We start from the raw sequence: 22,473 nt of genomic DNA, 5'->3' as shown, positions 1-22,473 counted from the left end.
GCTTTGAAAGATCATTAGTTGAAATCTGCTTGTATTTTATCATTATGTCTTCGACCTTTGCACAGCTGAGCAACCCTGTGTCTCAAAGCACCTTGTAATCTGCAGCTGGCTACTGCAGGAATGGCTTGCTCTCCCCACATGCTGCACCACACGGGTGAAGGAAAGATTATTTGGCAGCAGTAAAGGACATAGATTGTTTTAAAAAAAAAAAAAAAAAGAAACAAAAAACAACCAACTAAAAAAACAAACCCCACATTTAAAACCCACAGTGGCTGGCAAGGAATATTTGTATTGAAAGAGAAGCTCCCAGCCAGTAATTTATTGGGCAGATGACACAAACACGTTAACAGTACCAAACGGCATCCCATGGATTACAACAGCAAAATAGAGTTTTAACCAAATATGGTTACTCTGACTCAAGGATGACTCAGTCCCCAGATACTGGGGGGATGATCACACACCAAGGGGACTGCGTTTTGTTTGCCATGTGTAGGCTGTCTTCATTGCACACACTAGGGCTCCCAAATTCAGGGCCAGCCATAAACAATGCCAAAGACCAAGGAATAATTCAAAGGAGGCTCAAAAGTAATCAAAAATGCAAATTAATATGTTCTGAGAGCCAAAATTTGAATCTGGACCCTATTTTCTTCTACCCTTCAGCAGTACCTCTCAGCCTTCTCAAGCGTCCCACCCAGATGCTTGACAGTACTGGGTCTCTGAGACCCAGGCTGTTGCTGCTGGAAGCCATGGCAGAGTCCACATCCCAGCTTGCCTTTGCTTTTGCCAGTCTCCGTATTCCCCTTGCACAAGACCTTGCTGTGCTTTCCTCTCCCTGCTTAGGGGAGTTTTGTGTATCTTTTCTTTCTTCATGCTGGGAGCTACCTGAACCTCCAGGCCCCCCACCATTCTTTTTGATTTTCCTTTTTGTTTAGTAGACAACTCATTCAGGTTGCTAGCATTTCAAAACTACTGAGAAGAAAAGAGTAGCAACAGTAGTAACTGCTCTTGCTTGAAGATAATGGTAGCCACCATTCACTGATTCTTCAAGCCCCAGACCTCTCTGGAGGCCATGGAGCTCCTGCGCTTTCTAAATCTGCCCAGCCTTCCTTTCTGCTCCAGTTTGCACTTGTCACCTACAGATGTCCCACAGGTATGCGGGACATGCCCTGGAGCTGGGGGATCAAATTAACTCTACAGCCTCCACAGACAGAAATGTTACAAGGTCAAAGCACCCTGGGAAGAAATTGGATGTGGTGACAAAAAAGAATATTGTCATCTCAAAAAGAGAGGTGGACTGTGAAAATGGGTGTGAAGCCAGGACAGCTGATGTTTGTGGTGCTGCCACAGATAACAACTTGATCCTTACTATGAATAACTATAATGTCTGAGATAGCAGCATCCCACCACCTCCACTGTTTTCTGTTTGCCCTTTACCATCATAAGGGATAGTGTTTACATGAAAATACAGACTTGTATCCTCAGTTATTGAAAACTGTCACTTCTGCATTCAATCTAAATGAGTTACGATGTTTTACACCAACTGAGGATCTGCCCTCACACATTTTTTTATTTCCTATTCTGCTTATTGCTCTGAAACCTCTGTTCGCAAATAGGAGAACACAGATAAATTATCGATGTCTCTGTCTAGTCGACAGGACACCTTCTGCCTCTGGGTATCCTGGTACTGTCCATTAAACTAATGCTCACTAACATTCTTCATGTCAGTTCTGATGTCTGTCTGGGGTTTTTCATTCTTTTTGTTTTGCCTTGTTTTGTTTTAACAGTCTACCGAGTTTTTATAACTGTCAGTTGGGTGTCAAGTTGAAGAAATTATGGGCCAGCTAAACCTGCACTTCCTAGCAGACTGGCGAATGCATGCATACTTCAGGGACTTTCTTGCACAAAGTCCATTGTATGCTGACAGTTTTCAGCCTGGACTTTAGCTGTGACCCACAAAATCCTTCCTGTTCTCTAATAATTTCTTTCGCATATTGAGTATGCATTGCCCCTCTCTGCTGCCTGTCAATCTTTGATTCAAGCTTCCCTTTCCAACTTACTAACTCCAATATACCAAATGACCAATAAACCATAGAGGATGGGGAGAAAGCTACTAATGCAACAGGAAGAAGAAATAACTCTTTCCCCTTTCTCTTCATGCAGGCTTTACAACTTAGAAAATGGTTGACCTGAAGACCAGGTCACTTTGACTATGCACTGATTATAGGATGGAAGGAAAGCCCTGGACATCTATCTAAACCTTGTATGACACACTATTTTCCATTTCATTAGACCTTCTAGATTTTAGTTATTTTACTCTCTATTCCTAGTGAATGCACCTTAGGCTGGCCAAGTTGGGAAATCTATAAACCATCTTAAGGAGGAAAATAGGTCCACACCTTTTAATTTTACTGAAATATATTGGATTGAGACATCATTTTTGGACGAGCAGAATGGAAACCCTGAAAATGTCTGGCATAAGAATAGGGGCTGTTCTTCCTAACAAGGAGAGCTGGCATGAACCCCTCCTCCTGGGACAGATCTGTCATTCCTCAGCCATAATGCCGGTGAGGTAAACACCTCTAAAGAGTATAGACTGTGCACACATTTGGCAGAAAGTAATGGAGCATTTGTCTCTAATTCGGGTTGAAGTTCATCCCATACTAGCAGGGACTACAGTTTACCACCATCTTATGTAGCTGTGTGAAATGAAATGCTGGTACCCCTCTACTTCTCCAGCAGTAGATACCTGCAATGCAAAGAAGCTGCTGTAGAATACAAGACTTGACTCAGATTATGGCCAAAAATTCAATATGCATTAATCGCACCTAGGAAGTCAACTCAGATGCACAGACACAACAATGCTCCCTTTTTATATGGGGGAAGGGCAACTATTGTTGTGAACACCAACCTGGCTAATTTTTTAATGGAAAACTAACAAATAATATTTTATTTTGTTCTATGGATGCAAAAAAGATCCTTGCCATTCAATGTTATGACTCAAATATTTGCAAAGAGTTGTAAATCCAGCCCCGTTGCTGGTTTAATCACGAGCAGTGCACATTTACCTGAGTTTCCCCTCACCTGAGGTCATGTCTCCCAGTACTTCCATCTTCACTTCCCTGGGCTCTCTTTCATGTTTCCTCTTTCTAATAATATTCCAGTGTTCAAAAGTGACACGACATATGAAGCAGCACTATTACCTCCATGGTACAAATGTGTAAATAGCTGGTGTAAACAATGGCCCGTATCAAATTCAGCGCTTTCTGTGTGTCCCTATAGCTCTGAGACAACCAAGCACTAAGCTGGTATGAGGCCCTATACAGAGGATCAACAACCACATAGTTTACATCAAACAGTGGTGACTCTGAAAAATAATGTTCCCCTTTCTGTCCCTTACCTCTAACCACCCACCATCACTTCCTTCCTTCTCTTTATGTACGTCTGGAGAGTTTTAAGGCTGCAGCACCTTCCCCAGGGGCTGCAGCAGCTGCAAGGCTCTGTTTCCCACACCACTCCTTATGGATTTCTCTTATTTCTCAGCATACTGCCCTCTGACACCTGCTTAAGATTTTGCTCCCTCAACACAGATGAAGAAGTTAATAAGTTACCTGCTGATGAAGTTAACCTAACTGGCCAGGAAATCTAGGTTTTCCATTTTTAATAGCAAATAACAGAGAGATGAGTTTTGATTTAGTTAGTGACTTCAGCTAGAATTGATCTACTGTCCCAATTCTCTCTGGGTTCCTTTATCACAATGAAGGCAGTTATATTAGTTTTTTAGTTTCACTATAAGACTCATATTTTGGTTCCGTCTTTCTGATTTTTCTTCCTACATAGGTTGTTTCTACCAACCACCAACCGCTTTGGTACTTCCTATTCTGCTTCAGTTTTTTTGAAATTAGGTTCATGAAAAGTTTCCAGTCAGTTATATTGGCTTTGTCCTTTTCTATTGATTATTCCAGTCCTTTTAGCACATTCCAATTGCTTTAACGTACACTGGAGTTATTTTTAGGGACTTCCATTTGCATAGTCACCCTTCTCAACTAATAACCCTAAAGCCATGGATGGACCTGGCTGCACAACCTCCCCGATTTGTTCTATTCTGTACTGTTGCCTTTATCAAGAGGCTTAGATCTGAGATAAGCCCATAAATCATTTGCTGTGTATTGATGCTGTGATTACAAGTATTGGCATTCTGTCACCATGCAAATATAAGTAAGAGTGGTCATACTGGGTTAGAAAAAGATGCACCTAGGTCAGTATCCGGTCTCCACCAGTGGCCAAGAGCAGACAGTTAGGAAATGAAGGGTACATGAAGAGGCAAGCATACACAGTACCTCTCCTAGACACTCTCTCGGCCTCCATTTATCCGCAGCTTGGGAACATCTTCAGCCAGAAGTCTACTTACTCAGTACTCTGAAAGGATTTTTCTTCCATGAACATGTCCAGACTTCTCCTGAACTCTTTTCCATGCTTCACCTTACAACACATGTACAATGAACGAGTAATGCCACATAGTATGCAAGATCAACATACAGTCAAAATGCCACTCGGAATTACTAATTCTGAGCAGAATCCCATTTAAGTATAACATTTATAAACAAAATGGGATTCGTTTCTTTTTTAAAATATATACAGGGCAAACATTTGAACTAATCAAAACTATTTATTACTGTCTGAGAAAATATATCAGCAGCATGCATGTAGCTTGCTTCCAAATGCCAGGTGGCATTTTAAAAGTGTTTTGAGTTTCAAGAGCCCAATGCAAGGACAAAAGCACAAGACAAACATGCTCTCAATGAAGCTGGGATTTCAGGGTGTGTTCTGGTGTTTAAAATCAGAGAAGCTCCCCACTGGAGGAGTGTTTAGGGATGTCTTTGCTGCAGTTTTCTGAATCCCAGTAAAGAGTACCCAACTAGAGTGGCCACCTGAAATTCCCTTCAACAACCCTCTCTCACTAAAACTGGGGTATTCTACTCAATTTTACCTGCTCTGGTTCTGCTTCTTGCTTCATCAGGGCTTCTACCAAAAGATCACTTGTCCATGCTTCCTCCCACTGTCAAAAGGACCAGGTGGAGGAAAGTCAAAGAGAACAACTCAGTTGTCTTGTATTCACAAATGGCTGCCTGGTCGTCTGTTGTAGTTTAACCCCAGCTGGCAACCAAGCCCCACACAGCCACTCACTCACTCCCCCCCGGTGGGATGGGGGAGAGAATTGGGTAAAAGTGAGAAAACTCATGGGTTGAGATAAAGGCAATTTAATAGGTAAAGCAAAAGCCATGCACACAAGCAAAGCAAAACAAGGAGTTCATTCACTCCTTCCCATGGGCAGGCAGGTGTTCAGCCATCCCCAGGAAAGCAGGGCTCCATCATGCATTAATTGTGACTTGGGAAGACAAACGCCATCACTCCGAGCGTCCCCCCCTTCCTTCTTCTTCCCCCGGCTTTATATGCTGAGCATGACGTCATATAGTGGGATAACCCTTGGGATATCAGTTGGGGTCAGCTGTCCCAGCCGTGTCCCCTCCCAACTTTTTGTGCACCCCCAGCCTGCTCGCTGGTGGGGTGGGGTGAGAAGCAGAAAAGTGCTCGATTCTGTGTCAGCACTGCTCAGCAGTAACTAAAACATCCCTGTGTTATCAACACTGTTTTCAGCACATTTCTAAAACATATCTCCATAGTAGCTACTGTGAAGAAAATTAACTCTATCCCAGCCAAAACAAGCACTTTCTCCACCTCTTGTTCCATAGCATTTATATCACACTCAGGTCCCACACTATGCAATACAAACTCATTAACCACCACCCCCTTTCCCATCCTCTGATATAACACACAACTATCTTTCCCTTAGCCTATAGGCCACCCCTGTAAGAAGTCTTTAAAATGTCCATAAATGTCCACAAAATGTCCACTGAGTTAATCTAGTCCATGACTTCGGGCTCCATCTATTCCAGCGGTCGCTCGGGACAGGAGAGGTGTTGCATGGAGTTACTGGGCAGCAAAGCCAGCTCAGGTCGGGTCACTGCTGCACTTGCACTGCTGCTTGTCAGGCTTGTCTTCCATTGGTTCAGGTAGTTCCTGCTACAGTAACGCCTATAACATGAAACTCAAATCACAGGTTACAACAAGTTAAAGGTACGTCCATTACAATCTCCACCCCTGCTCCCTTTGGGCCAGGTTATAGGTTTTAACACTGCAATGAACTCCCCTTCTCCCTGCTCCAGCTTGGATTTGTCCACAGACTGCAGTCCCTTAGGGGCGTACCTGCTCCAAGTGGAGCCCCATCTACGCGCCGGAGTCTCTCCAGGGGCACACCTGCTGCAGCATAGACTTACCCACAGCCACAGTTGCTTTGAGGTGCACCTCTTCCAACGTGCCCTTCTCCATGGACCACCATGCCTCTTGCATTGCCTTACCCACAGCCACAGTCCCTCCAGAAGTGAACTTCCTCCAACATGGCTGCAGCCCCTCCAGGTGCTTACCTGCTCTGTTGAGGCCTTATCCATGGCCACGTGCTTTGGGGTGCTCCAGCATGACCTCATGCACAGCCACTGATGCTTCAAGTTGTACTTGCTGCAGCACAGACTTATCCTTGGGCCAGTCCCTTCAGAGGTACACCTGCTGCGGCACAGACATGACCATGACCACAAACAGTTCGACATGTGCCTGCTCTGATGTTGACTTATTCAAGGGCACAGATGTTTCGTGGTATCCTGTTCCCACAGGTTTCTTCATGAGTATAAGGAATTCCTAGATTTACTCAGATAAGAACAAGCTAGTGTAGGTAAAGTCACTCTGTAAGAATTCAAAAATGACTGCATGAATATGGCACCCCCACATATAACATTCCTTTCCTCAGTGGACTTTCTCAATTTTGAGGGAATGCAACCACACCAGCTCACTCAGATAATGGAACGTGCTTCAGCTGTGCAGAAAAAGTGAGCTACAAAACCAAAAATCAGATTCTGGAAATCTCCTTCCATTTCCAGAGCTGTCTTCCAGATTTCAGTCATTTACCTTTCAGCTACTTTTGTAATCACATTTCATTGCTGTGAAAATGCTGAAGTTGCAAAGTGCAGCTCTGATGTAGGCTGCAAAACACTTATGATTAGGAGACTGCTTGGAAAATGAAGCAATGTGATCATCAAGTGAGGTCAAGCAGGTGCAATCCAACAGAGCTCAGTAAACGAGTCTATTAATGACAAACAGACGGGATAAGAAGCAGTCGCTCAATTTAGCTGCACTGTGTTACATGGTTAGCAGGGGCAAAATACACAAATATATATTTACAACTCTGAATTCTGTCCTTTCAATATATCTCCTTCAGAAACAGCTCTGATTAGCAAACAGATTTCCATCTTCACAATTACGTTGAATTAAAATTCACTGTCACCATGTAACAGGTTGTATTGCTGTATCAGTTTTAGATGCAGTTAGATACCTTTCAACTTACACTTCAATATTGCTTGCTTATGAGTGGCATATGAACCATTAAAACACGTTTTACAGATTAAGGAATTGAAAACTAATTGTTAATAGTAATATTTTGCCAAATATTATAGTAAGGCAAAATGAACAGACTAATTACATGGTTTAATAGAAAGAAATCCCAGTTTATACATAAAATTGATCTCCCTTGTTGTCATTTCAATGTTTGGGTCATGTTAGATGGGAGGAGATCTGTCTGTTACCCTGTTTCTCCCAAGAACAAGACCATACAGCTACTTGATATTGATCTGGCTGATAAATCTACAAGATAACCACCATGTAAGTAGGTAGCTGTTGTTCATAACGCCATCAAAACCACACTTGCTCCTTGCAGTTTAGTAGTAGGCCCAGCCTAATATTAGTGTAGTACTTTCTTCTATTATAGTACTACAGGAGACCAGGTAGAGATAGAGGCCAACCTCATTCTTCTCTAGAACCAAGTCCAGAGCTCTTTTAGAATCCATTTCCATTTCTCTTATTATATGTGGAACAGCCCAAGGGGTCCAAATGCTCTTAGGGAATAAGATACACTAAAGTAGGTCAACCCAAGCTTTTCCTGGTTTAACAGTCCGGAAGCAGCATGCAAATCAAGACTGCGGAAGACACACACAAGGAGTCAGCATAACATAAAGTACAGCACAGAACAACAATACCAAGCTCATTTTCTTTTTCAGGACTACAGCAGATGAGAACATCTGCAGTACCTATACAGCAGCTCTGTTGTCTAGAGTCTTTAGTTTCTCCTGCATCACCAAGCCTAGATGCAATACACCAGGGCTGTTCCTGTCACCCCACAGGAAAAAAAAAAGAACCCGACAAGACAAAACCAACCCAGCCTCCCCCTCCCCGCCTTTTTCAGGATTGGCAGCTCTGAGAACTTACTGCTTTGCTGCACAGGGACTATGATCAACCTAAAAAATCCCCCAGCTCCTTAATGGATGCTTACTAAGTATCATCTTGCTTTTCCTTCCTCAAGCTGCTTTTTCCTCTAGATACCTGTAAGGAAAAATCCAGGACACGTACTTCTCTAGAAGGCTTTCAGTTTTCCCATAATTTTCTCTATTGTTTCAGAGATATTAAACTCACAAGACTTCATGATTAAAAACCTATTCAGTCCAGCTCTGTGGCACTCTGGATGGCCATATGCAGTGGTTTCATCCAAACATACACTCCTAACACTAGTGCTACTATCAAGTTTTGCGATTACATCTTCAGAAGCAGCCCATATAGTTTTTCTCCACTTCTTATGCCACAGGAACCTAGACATGGATCTTTTAAATTTATGGGCGTTTTATGCGTGTAGGTCTTTGGTAAGGAGCAATGATCTTATACTGAATAATACCAGTGAGAACAGAAACAGGCAAGTTATTGTCAGGGTTGTGATAATCTTGAAATTTTATTCAGCTGCACCTAAACAGATCATTCCAGAGAGATACAGTTGGGTTCCAGAAACCTACAAGTATTTTTAGAGAGGATGAGACAACCATACACTAAGGATGACACTGCGTAGTCTTAAAAATTGTATACAAAATACTGAATTTAACAGTTACATTAGCTACAAAAAAAAACCACATCAAAATTTCAGGTCATATATACAATAGATCTTTTAAGAATGGATCACTGATAATTACAGATGAACATTTTACATGTAGAACTTGGTCTCTGCACTTAATTAAAACAGCTTTGACATTTACAGCCTTTTTATACTGTACTGAGAAGACTGTTTTAAGATAAAATAAAACAGTCTTATCCATTTTCATTGAGGTATACGTAAATGCTGCTCTTTTGCAAACTAAAAATGACATTTAAATACAGCAATTAAGTCCTGGCAGCTTCCATTTAAATAAAACACCTCTACAGTGCAAACCCACCGTAAAATCAAAGTATTAAAAAAGTATCAGAACTGTTCAGCAAAATGTCTGGACAGATATTTTGGTAAGTTATGATTTTTGTTCAGATGCCGTCAGCTTTCTCTTGAAAGATGGAAGTATTTTCTGTCAGCAGTCTGTACTCATCAGATTCACTTTCTAAATTATCCAAGAAGAATGGAAATCAATTTTGCTACCACATGTACATTGAGGCTGTTTCCCAGAAGACGGTAGCATTGCTTTATTGTTACTTTGTCAGGAAAGCCTAAAACAAAAACAATGTCAATGCATTAGAACAGTGCAGTGTCATTAGTCTGGGTTTGTTCCTAGCATTTAGTCTCCTACTTTTCTGCGAACAGTTCTTAATGCAATTAATCACAGATTGCAGCAGGGTCCACACACCACATCCCACTAAAATTCACAAAGTTACAACAAGATTTCCCAACCAGTTCATTGGACTTGGATCGGTTCTTCCATTAGCAGTGCTGCCATCCCTAAGGTTTAACAAGAAGCCTCAAAACATTGCTCTACTGTGTAACTAATGCTGATCTACCGTCTCTTCATACAGCATCCAGCAGTCTCAGGGAGGGGCAGCAGCACCTACAACACTGCACAACTGCCACTCTAGAGAGCATCCAGAAAGGAACACGGCCACAGCAGAAAGAAAATGTGATGATTCTGCAGATGGACTAAACTGCATTTCTCAGTAAGCTTTATATTGTACTTCCAATCAGAGCCCTTCTAACCAGCTGAAGCAAATCAAATGAGTCTCACAGTGCAATATACCACCAGTACAGATTAAGCTATAGCAGGGTTTATTCAGTGAGTAATCAAGCAGCTGAACAACCTTCCATGTAATTCAATGCTGACCCTGTCAAATGCGCTCAAAAACACAGGCAGCATCTGAAATGTCCTTTGCATGGTAAATCCATGGACTGGCAGAAAGAAAGGAAGCCCAGAAAAAATTAAACTGGTCCAGGTATTGTGAAAGGGAGAACATGGGTTGGACAGCTGCTGAGCCAAGGGTGGAACCAGCTGAGGAGGAGTTGTTCCATCCTTCTCTGCCAGTTATTAATGCCTCAAATGTGGACTGCTTTGGTAAACACATCTTCTGCCAGCTCCATCTACTCTGCCCAGCCTCCTGGCACTCACATTTGAGCAACTGTTCTTCTCTCTTTGGAACAATCACTTGCACTCCCACACACACTTCCTTAGATGGAGATTTCATATTAAATCACTGAATAAGGTACAGAATCTACACATTTTAAGAGTATACAAAAATAAGTATGTATTTACGTACACACACACGCATGTGCACTTATAGCCCAAGAAGTTTATCTGAACTCTGAAAATTTCAGAGCTACTCCTTCTGCCTCTTGGCAACTGAAAGCCTGAATTAATTTTCAGGGCTTACCGTTTCCTTTATCCCAAGTCTCCTCCATCTGACTGTTAACATTATCTTACACCTTTTATCTTCTTGGCTCAAGAGTAGCCTACATCAGAAGGACAGATTTAGCAACCCACAGTACTCGGGTACTTGGTGCACAGCTCTCACTGTATCACTTCGGTCAGGCATGCTACTTGATGATGTTGCGGTCTTGGCAACACGCACTACCACACTGTGCTGGCTTTCCACTAGGCTGCCATTTGTTTCCTAATAGCTTACATACACTACTAACAGGAAAAAAGGAAAAGGCATCCTGACATCACCCTCATGAAAGCAGGTCGCAGGTGCAAGAATGCTCTGATCACTTTTAATGATATTGCTGTGGGACCCACAGTAGTGACTAAGACAAACGACGGCAGTATTTCATTGACCTACAGTGCAATTACTATTTATACATTTGGATGTTAAAAGCACAAATAAATCTGTTAATGTTAAGAAAGAACAATGATTTTAACTCTGGACCTCACATATTGGAAAAGGCCATAAATTTGTTGAAATACAGAACCACTTAGACACAATCATGTTTCTTCTGATAATACTGTAGCTACAGCTAGTAACAGCATCTGTTACAAAGCTTCCTGATGTTCTCTTCCCTTCATTTGCGGCTTATAGTTTTCTCATTCTTTAGCTTCTTGAACCAACAACATATTTGCAATGGGTATGTCTCCAAGCATTCTTGTGAAAATTTCAGCCCAAATGTTGCTGTCACTATGCAACAAAGGAGCAGAGAAATTATAGCACATTTCTCTCTGAAAATACCACACTTCACTATAACAACTTGAAATTTAACATGGGAGAAATGCTGTCAGGGAAACACCCTTTGCTGTAGCCATAAATACAGCAACTCTCAAAAAAACCCCCAACATAGCTTGCAAATCCTCAGAAGAAACTTGGATTGTAGTACCTAAATGCACCAAAGATTTCAATCAGCCCAGAGCTGAGTAACACCTTTTTTTAAGTACAACGTGGGAAATGTCTTAGGTTAAACACAAAGGAAAGAAATATCGGACTTGTGACTCAGTGCTCTGGGAAAAGCTTGTTCTGCCTATGAATCAGGAGTATATGTGAGAGGAAGCCACTGGATGAGAGCGCCTTATTTTATGTGTTGCGGAAGTTGGAAAAGTAGTATAGTGGGGCAGGGAACTGTGAGGACTATGAAGAAGGTCCCACGACTAAGGGAGAAGGGTACTTCCCTCAGAGATAGAATCTGTCCCTGTCCCTCCCTCTGTAGTTCCCAGGTGACAAAAGACAAGTTTGCTAAATGAGCACTTTGTAGATGGTGATGATCTGGATGCTCTTCAAATTCAGAAGCCTGACTTGCCTTGAGAGTTCATTTCTGGTTTGCAAAAATATTGAAGCTCACAGCTGTCCCTGAAGATGAGCTCTGAACAGAGAAAGCATGGTATAATTCCATGCACTCCAAAATACTAAAGGTCAGGTTTTGCAAACCAATCACCCTAAATTAATGGAGTCTTCCAAACATATTTCTGCATTGTCTTGGTTCTCCCTCTGTAAAATGTAAGTCATACTAACCCTACTACACCTCTCAGTGATGTTGCAAAGACTGATTAAACATTTGGAAAACACAAGCTGCATTTAAAAAAAAAACACCAAAAAGATAAAATTGGCAATGCTGTGCTCAAAACAGATCCTGAACAGCATGATAGATCTATACAAGCCCAATGCAGCCCTGTTTAGCTCAAATTTCTTTACATCAGCCTACAGCAATATGGAACAGAGCTGTGCTAAGAACAAGACTTGTTCTTTTTGCAGACAGCCTACTAAAGAGAGGCTACAAAAAAAATCCTGCCTGTTGGCATGTAGCTCAACACAGCACACTCCTGCAAATACTCTTGAACAAATAAGCTTAGCAATTGTAGATCACTGTTTTCAGTCTATCATATCATATGGACGGTATATCATATCTACAGATATATTATTTTCCATATAAATATCATATATATCTGTATATGACTAAAGAGTTAGAAAATAAAGTAAATCACCAAGGGCTAAGGACTACCTTTTCTAGAAAACAGAGATGATTTAAAAGATCATTAACTGAAGAGTTTGGTTACTCCTGAACAAAGAAGTATCTGTATCTCCCGAAATTCCCTTTCTGTCCGCAGCTGCAGATGTGTGGAAGGGAGAAAGCAAGCAGCTCAAACAATAAGAACCACTAACAGACCTCCCAGACTGGCAGGGTACGTTGGCCTGCCACAGTTGTGAGTAATGCTGACTGCTGAGTATACAGTTCCGGTTCTAAACAAAGGTATTCCTTCATTGCCATTCAGTAATACAGCATTTCTCATGCAAAAACTTTTTTCTTAGTTTATGAAGATAAACCTAATATAAAAAGACTAGTGGAAATTCAGAAAAATTCAGAGTTAGCCAAGTAATAAGACCAATCATAAGAATTTTGAGCAGTCAAAAAAAAGCAAAATAAAAAGCATGGATCAATCCCCAGTTAGAAAACTACACCAACATTTCTGAATAATGATGTAGAAGTGGGTACTTTGCAGCACATACCAAATTCCAGAGGGAATCCATGAAGATTTGCTATTTCTCTTGGGGTGAAGTACCTCAGTTTTAGTGTCAACAACTTCATAAGCTTCGCTTCTTCTGGTAACTCCTCTATGTGTTTAAACACTGATTCAAGCTATAAAGAATATCCAAAACAAGAGATATCACCAATGCACCAAATATGTAAAATTTAACACTCTCATCTTAACAGAATATTTCTTCGATTATCACAGTACCAAAGGCAATAGCACGTTTAGCTTGAAAATATGATTGGTGGTGTATTTTAGCAGCCAGTATCTCAACACATGGACTTGCAAAAGAGAAATCAATATTGCCATGAGGGCATTAATAATTTCTTCCTCCAGTTACAGGCTATACCAATACTTAATGAGGCAAAGGACTATAAACATTTGTTAATGGCAGTAGAGTGACTTAATATAACTCAACAGCAGACCATCCACACAAATTGGCTGTATGGAGGTAGCTGTTTTAATACCTTCACTTTGAGATTATCCTGAGTTCCAAAGCCGCATTCTTCTTATCCTTAGAAATGCCATATAATATTAGCAAACAACACAGAAGTGCAGGAGGCGGTGCTTGTGAAAAGTATATTTGAATGATGATTCATCAATACATTTATTTTTACCTTCTGCAATTCCAAAACACCACTTTGTGGTGAACTTAGTATCAACAGTAGATCTTTCCAAAATATTGTACCTTCCGATAAACACTTTTGAAATTCAAACATACTAAACATTTGACAATTTTTACCAGACCATCTGTGTACAAAAAATGGCCCTAGATTCATGGCACTGTAGTTTATCCATACAATTATTAATTTTTAATGTTTTCCCATACCCCTGTGAAACCTCTGAATGACACTACAGATAAAATAATAGCAACTCACCTGCTCTACAGAGGCACACATATAATCTATATTTAAATAAACTGTTTACAAATGCTAAGTAAATCAGTTGGAAACTCAGTTGCCATAATATGTAGTTTTAAAAGCTTTTTTTTTTTGTTATAATATTCAAACTAACAAAGCAGAAGACAGAAAAAAAAAACAAGTTTTAAAACAAGTCGTTCTCATATGTTAGTCTACATATTCTTACCTGTACATCTACTGCTGTCTGCAGAACTGAGCCTGTCCCTTCTACATAGTGTCCATACCTTGACAACAACAATAACAATCTTAAATGAATATTTTCATTGAACCTCATAATACTGACAACTGCAAAGATGCAGGGAAGTTTCTTGGGTTCCTTTGCTTTGATTAACAAATCACCTCCTGGATAGATAAAGCAAAAGGCCTTGTTACTAACAATGCAAACCTCCGAGGACAGTAGCCTCTGAACATGCTCTCTGGGGATGAGTCTGCAATCAATGCACAGGAGTTTATCCACACTAATGCCTTACATAAGGTAACTATATGAGGCCAAGGAATTCAAGCATAGCATCATCAGAAAGGGCTGTCTACATTGCACAAACCGATTTTGTGTTAAGAGGAAAATGTGTTAAAGGCCAAATGGTCCTAGGGGTTCAAATCGGCTCTCCGTGTTCAACGGAGGACCATTAGTGGGAGCCTCCAGCTTCTATAACAGTCCATTAGGAACAAACTGGTTTGGTCAGGTTTAACTTTTTGTTGCTTGTGGATTTTCAACAGAGGGTAAGGATGTGAGATGGCCAGGCATCTATGCAGAGCAGCAGAAGAAAGAAAGAAAAATAAATATATAAAGAAAAAAATTAAACCCAACTGTAAGCAGTAAGCAAATTTACAATCTAAAGCCATATGATAGCTTTTTTGGATGCCTTGTGGTTGACTGCATAACAACATGTTTACTCAATAGTCTCTTCCAGGCTATCATTTAAATAGAATTATGGACTTCCAAAAACATGCTCTGCTGGTCTAACTATAATAGCATTTGAGTGTCCCAAACAGAAAGAGACTGAGTCAAGTCAGCGGATGGCTTTTGCACAATGGAAGGACTTTGGAAGATCCTCCATACTAGAGCGATGTGGTCTGCATCAACCATTAACATACACCATTGTCTACTTTCATCTGTTCAACTGCAAAAGCAGTTATAAAGGTTTTCTGCTCCATTTGGGGCCCGTTCTAAAGAAAGGCACTTGAACAATTTTTGTTTCAAGCCTCTCTCTAGTTTCACAACGAGTAAAGGCATACTCTCCCTTCAGCACACACAATGACGCAGTATGGCTCAGATTTGAGAATTTCTGGAAAAGTTTGCGATTAGTTCTGCCAATATCACACACATAGAATACACACAGAATCGTATAGGTTGGAAGAAACCTTTAAGATCATTGAGTCCAACTGTAAACATAACACTGCAAAGTCTACCACTAAACCATGTCCCTAAGCACCACATCTGTGTGCTTTTAAACACCTCCAGTGACAGTGACTCAACCACTTCCCTGGGCAGCCTGTTCCAGTCCCTGACCACACTTTCAGTGGAGACATTTCTCCTAATATGCAATCTAAACCTCCCCTGGCACAATGTGAGGCTGTTCCCTCTTGTCCTATCACTTGTTATTTGGGAGAAGAGATGGACACCCACCTTGATACAACCTCCTGTCAGGTAGTTGTAGAAAGTGGTAAGGTCTCCCCTCAGCCTCCTCTCCTCCAGGCTAATCAACCCCAGTTCCCTCAGCCGCTCCTCGGAAGACCTGTGCTCCAGACCCTTCACCAACTTTGTTGCCCTTCTTTAGACACGCTCCAGCAACTCAATGTTTTCCTTGCGCTGAGGGGCCCAAAACTGAACACAGTATTCAAGGTGTGGCATCACCAGTGCTGAGTACAGGGAGACAATCACTTCCATACTCCCGCTGGCCACACTGCTGGCTCATATTCAGCTGGCTGTTGACCAACACCCCCAGGTCCTGCTCCGCTAGGCAGCTTTCCAGCCACTCTTCCCCAAGCCTATAGCGTTGCATGGGGTTGTTGTGACCCAAGTGCAGGACCCAGCGCTTGGCGTTGTTAGATCCCATACAGCTGACCTTGGCCCATAAATCCAGCCCGTCCAGATCCCTCTGTAGACCCTTCCTACCTTCAAGCAGATCCTACACTCCCACCCAATTTGGTGCTGTCTGCAAACTTACTGAGGGTGCACTCAATCTCATCGTCCAAATCACTGATGAAGATATTAAACAGAACTGGCCCCAGTATTGAGCCTTGGTAACCACCACTTGTGACCAGCCACCAACTAGATTTAACTCCATTCACCACAACCCTTTGGCCCGGCCACCCACCCAGTTTTTACCCGGTAAAGAGTACATCTGTCCAGGCCATGAGCAGCCAGTCTCTCCAGGAGAAAGCTCTGGGAAACAGTGTCAGAGGCTTTACTAAAGTCTAGGTAGACAACATCCACAGCCTTTCCTTCATCCACCAAGCAAGCCACCTTGTCATAGAAGGAGATCAGGTTAATCAAGCAGGACCTGCCCTTCTTAAATCCACGCTGACTGGGCCTGATATCATGGGTATCTCATATGTGCCATGTGATGGCACTCAAGATAATCTGCTGCTTTCCTGGCACCAAGGTCAGGCTGACGGGCCTGTAGTTCCCCAGATTCTCTTTCCAGTCCTTCTTGTAGATTGTGTCACATTTGCTAACCTCCAGTCAACTAGGACCTCCCTGGTTAGCCAGGAGTGCTGATAAATGATGGAAAGCAGCTTGGTGGGCATTTCCCCCAGTTCCTTCAGTACCCTTGGGTGGATCTCATGGGGCCCCATAGACCTGTGTGTGTCTAGGTGATGTAGCAGGTCACTAACCATTTCCCCTTGGATTACGGGGGTTCCATTCTGCTCCCTGTCCCTGTCTTCCAGCTCAGGGGGCTGGGTACACAGAAAACAACTTACTATTCTTACTATTAAAGACTGAGGCAAACAAAGCATTAAATACCTCAGCCTTTTCCTCATCCTTTGTCACTATGTTTCCTCCCACATCTAATAAAGGTTGGAGATTCTCCTTAACCCTCCTTTTGTTGCTAATGTATTTATAGAAGTATTTTTAATTGCCTTTTACAGCAGTAGCCAGATTAAGCTCTAGATGGGCTTTAGCCCTTCTAATTTTCTCCCTTCTAATTTTCTCCCTGCATAACCTTGCTACACCTTTGTAGCCCTCCTGACTTGCCTGCCCCTTCTTCCAAAGGTCATAAACTCTCCTCTTTTTCCTGAGTTCCAGCCAAAGCTCTCTGTTCAGCCAAGCCAGTCTTCTTCCCCATCGAATCATCTTTTGGCACATGGGGAGAGCAGCTCTTGCACCTTTAAGACCTCCTCCTTGAAGAATGTCCAGCCTTCCTGGACCCCTTCACCATTCAGGACTGTCTCCCAATGGACTCTGTCAACCAGTCTCTTGAACAGGCCAAAGTCTGCCCTCCAGAAGTCCAAGGTGGCAGTTCTGCTAACCCCTTCCTTACTTCTCTGAGAATTAAAAACTCTACCATTTCATGATCGCTGTGGCCAAGATGGCCTCTAACCATCACATCACCCACAAGTCCTTCCCTGTTTGTGAACAGGTCCAATAGGGCACCTTCCCTAGTTGGCTCACTCACAAGCTGTGTCAGGAAGTTATCTTCTATACACTCCAGAAACCTCCTAGACCGTTCCTCTCCGCTTCACTGTATTTACAGCATACATCTGGTAGACTGAAGTGCCCCCACAAGGACAAAGGCTAAAAATCGTGATATTCCCTCCAGCTGTTTCTAGAATAATTCCTCTGCCTCTTCATCCTGGTTGGGTGGTCTGCAACAGACTCCCACCATGATATCTATCTTGTTGGCCTTCCCTGATTCCTACATATAGTTACTCAACCCTGTCATTACCATCATTAAACTCTAGACAATCCAAACACTCCCCACCATACAGAGCTACCCCACTGCCTTTCCTGCCTTGCCTTTCCCTTCTGAAGAGTTCATAGCCATCCATTGCAGCACTCCAGTTGCACAAGTCATCCCACCATAGTTCCCTGATGGCAACCATATCATAATTTTCCTGCTGCACAATGGCTTCTGGCTCCTCCTGTTTATTGCCCATGCTTCATACATTTGTGTAGAGGCACTTCAGCTGGGCTGTCATCTGTTTCACCTTCTTAGAGGAACGCCCCTTAGTTCTTTTGAGGTATTTCACTGATGTTCCCTTTTTGGTTCCTGTTACCTCAGTAGCCCCTAGCTCATCTCCATACAGCTTCAACTGTGCTCCAGTGAACTCAGCCCATCTCAGAGACACCGGCTGAGTGTCCTTGCTAGCACCCTGTCCCTCTAACCTTGGCGTGTTGTCCCTCAGATTGTCTCTGGCAAGCCTGATATTAACCCCCTCCACCTTCGAGTCTAGTTTAGAGCTCGGTCAATGAGCCCTGCAACCTCATGTGCAAAGATGAATCCCATCAGATGCCAGCAAGCCTGCTGTTGTGTAGGCCATCCCATTATCAAGAAAACCAAAACTGTGGCGATGACACCAGCCACAGAGCCATGTGCTAATAGACTGGGTGCATCTCTTCCTTCCAGTGTTGCTGCCTGTAACTGGAAGGAGAGAGGAGAAAATAACCTGTGCTCCAGAGTCTCTTACTAGCCATCCCAACACCCCAGTGACAGCAACACTCATTTTAGAATAAGGGGCTTGCAAATCTTCCTTAGGATCAGAACAAAAGGCCCAAAACACTGATACAGATTAAAAACACATGGAATCGAACTATGTTATAAATACATCACTTTTAATTGGTTATTTGTGTTATGAAAATTCCCTAATGCCATGTTTAACAATGTACACACATAGCACTGAGGAATCCTGATCCTCCTCTTATGTAGCATCTAATTATATTTCAGATTAATCGATCTGAGCCAAAATAAATGAGGATAAATTTCAAAGTGGTATTTTAGATTTTTGTTGGGGGGAAAAGAATCTTTTATAGGATCCATGTTACATAAAATACTCCAGTCTAAATAATTGGCACTGAAGTACAGAACTCCTCACAAAAAAAATCCAGTTGGTGTGAAAGTGGGTTGGGGGTGGGTGTTGTTTTTTAACACAAATGTGGGCAGATGGCCAATTTTAGCTGGATAGTTATTCATTATTATTGCAGCTGCTGACTACAGAAAAATTAACATTCCTACCTTAGACTCAGAACATAATTAAAGATGGGAAATTTTTCCACAGTAAAAAATGATGCATTGGTTTTCTGACATTTCATTACCAGTTATAATGAGAAAAGTTGCTTTAAGAAATTACAGTCTTAAATTTTCATCTGACAAGATTTCGCCCCCCCCCCCCCCCCTCCTTGTTTCTATAAGCTTTCAAAAAACCCACTATTATGTTTCATACACATAATATTTCTGGGTATATTCTGTCCTATATTATGACTAACAAAAAGGTAATTTCCAAAACGCTAGAGAGATTTCTCTAATTTCTGTAACTAATATTACACTATTTTGGAAGGTATTGCTTCTCTTGTCAATAGCATATCAAGAATTTACTTGTAAGTCCACAGTGATTATATCTAAAGAAGTAGTTTTCATTTGCTCTGTCCTTTAAAATGGACAATTTCCTCTCACAGCTTCAGTCACCACAAAAATACTCCTAAAAGAAAACATGGCATTTGTAGTCTCAAGGAACTCAATCATTTTCCAACTGCCTCTGAGTCCAAGGTTAGAAGAGAACACAGGATCATCTGCTTGATCTCTCACACATCACTGGCCGTTACACTTTGCCCTGTACTCCACCAAAGCCCTTCAGAAGACATAGTGGTATTACAAAAGCAGAAAGGCAAAAAACCTGATGAAATATTGGTGTTTGAGGTCCTCGGATTAGCAAGGACTTGAGAAGGCATACCCAGATTATCCTCATCACATGAACCTTGCTGGAAATATGTGAATATCAATCAGAACTGAGGGAAATTTTTCTCCCAGTCTCAAAGCTGATGATCAGTATGACTTGTAAGAAAGACATCAGACAGGCATCTCAGCAGAGATGCTACCCGGAGTACTGTTCTGCTCCATTCAGTGCCCTCTTTCCTAAACCTGGTGCTTTGGAGAAACATAAAAACAGAACTCCTAGAATACACAGAGCAGCAACTTATTCTTGGCCTTAGAATGTGATCTGGATAAAGCTGGAGATGTAATTATAATCTTTCTCTTAATGCAGAGCTGTAAATTATATGACCACACTGAGAACTATGTTGGAAACCTTCCTTCCCAAAAGCTCTTCAAAAAGGGAACAAAGATGGTAAATCAAATTCCTATGTTTTGAGCCAAGAAGAACTACCACAATTATCTGGCCTGGCTCCTTCCACATCAGCAGAAGGGCAACAGTCATGTTCCGTGCCAGTTTTCCCACCAGTATACATAAAGACTTCATTTGAAGTACTCAGGAGCCTCCTTCAGTGTGATTTTGATAAACATGACCACAAACTACCATGACGTATTGTAATGAAACCACAAGTGGCCAATTTATTTCTGATGACACTTAAGGCATACATGAGATGCATACGAGATCTTTCTAGCCTAAGGTTTTTATTTGACTGCGCTAGTTAAGAAAGAGATCCCATGGGATGCTGACTCCCCTACAGCTCGAAAGAGTGAGGACAGCAAAGGCATACATCAGAGTCGGGGGAAGGGCTTTCCTGTTGCACAAATCTTGGACTTCTGAAATTCTTTCTTTTCTCAGCTTTTTTATTGTCAGAAGGTTGAAATCACAAAATCTGCAAGGACTCTGTCAATCTGGCAGTCTAATTTCTATTAATTAAAAAAAAAGTTGTAATTAGCTTTAACTCATCAACGATACCATTTTGTTGAAACATTCTGAGAATCCAAAAAAATATCTAATTTGAAAAATTCACGGATATTAACATTTCCTACAAAGTTCCAGGCTACAACTGGCATTTTCCAATACAAATGCATTCAGTGGAAAAGCTCCTGACCAATTGTCTGCAGCGTTTCAGAACACTCAACAACCTCTGGCAGTCAAACTTGAAATTGCAAAGTGCAAATCAGAAAACTACTAGACAGAAAAGCACTGATGTTCTGCTCCATCAAATATGATTTGTAATGCAGCAACCTAACTGGTTTTATGACATATAGCCAATCCACAGCTATTCTGATCTACACAGCTGAAAAATCCAAGAAATCAATAAAATGTACAGTGGAGACAGTTTTAATGAGGAATGGATCTGTCATGCATGGCACCTTGTAACTTCATTGAGCAATATAAAAAAATTCATTAATGAATCAGTACTATACCAGTCTAGTGGAACCACATTTCCGCAGGGATAATTAAGCTTCTGCGAAGGTCAACAGCAAATGGCACTGTCTTTTGTGAATGTCTTTTTGGAGTGGGCATATGATGTTCTGCCAGGCAGATTCTCATGCTGACATTCCACTGGACCAGGAAGCACACTATATAAGGACTTTTTTTTTTTTCAGAGGCCTTGGGTTTTTGATGAAATGGCTCTCCTTGTTTTTACAGTACACAAGCAAAAACACACTTCAGATTCCAGGACATGATTCAGCAAGACATTTTCTTTGCAACTCACCCCTTTGTAAAGCATGTGGACCTCCGGCATGTGGGCTTAACAATGTCTAACAAGAAAGCATAGCGCAATAAGAACTTCGGTGGTAAGAAATACTGGCTCATTCCTTCATTTTCCTCTTCTAAGAAATCTTTTAGCATTTGAATAGAGGAATCATTGTCCTGATCATGTTTCCTTTCAATTTCTTCTACTGTTTCAAGCTTAAAAAGAAAGGCCCCTTTTGGTAAACTCTTCTTGCTACTGAAATCAAGATCCATGTTTAGATCCAGATTCTTCTCTTCAGAAGACAAGGAAGAACTAGCTTCACCCACTTTGTCAGTGACTTTGTCCTTGAATAAGTCTTTCAGATCCTGATCTGGGAATCTTGTCAATATCTAAGATAAATTGTGAGAAAAAAAATTAAAGAACTGCATTTGATAAACAACTTGACAGCAAACTCTGCGTTGAGTGAAAACTCCTTCAGAGGTACTCAGAATAAAGCAAGTAACCAGTTAATGTTATTTTCAAAATAACATTAATATTCAAATTCAAAATATGTTAGCATCAAGATTTGTTGATATACCAGCAATGATGCCAGGAACAACCACAAATAATTGCCTTTGCAAAAAGACCT

At 41.5% G+C, this 22,473-nt stretch overlaps 1 protein-coding gene across 8 annotated transcripts in view; it reads right to left on the bottom strand.

Annotated features, from left to right (window-relative positions):
• Window positions 1–8,865: 8,865 nt before the first annotated feature.
• The window catches only part of TRDMT1 (tRNA aspartic acid methyltransferase 1), a 77,981-nt gene continuing 64,373 nt past the window's right edge, over window positions 8,866–22,473 (bottom strand). For all 8 annotated transcript variants that reach the window (XM_075082721.1, XM_075082726.1, XM_075082723.1 and 5 more), the window contains 4 exons: window positions 21,864–22,234; window positions 14,439–14,496; window positions 13,330–13,459; window positions 8,866–9,621 (listed from right to left, as the gene is read on the bottom strand). In XM_075082721.1, the coding sequence (XP_074938822.1) occupies window positions 9,521–9,621; window positions 13,330–13,459; window positions 14,439–14,496; window positions 21,864–22,234 (660 nt within the window). In that variant the 3' untranslated portion in view covers window positions 8,866–9,520. The remainder of the gene's footprint in view (window positions 9,622–13,329; window positions 13,460–14,438; window positions 14,497–21,863; window positions 22,235–22,473) is intronic.

Source organism: Phalacrocorax aristotelis, chromosome 2 (genome assembly GCF_949628215.1).
Source record: "Phalacrocorax aristotelis chromosome 2, bGulAri2.1, whole genome shotgun sequence".
In the NCBI taxonomy this organism is placed as follows: Eukaryota; Metazoa; Chordata; class Aves; order Suliformes; family Phalacrocoracidae; genus Phalacrocorax; species Phalacrocorax aristotelis.
Note: the sequence above shows the minus strand (reverse complement) of the source record. Positions and strands in the feature narration are given on the sequence as shown.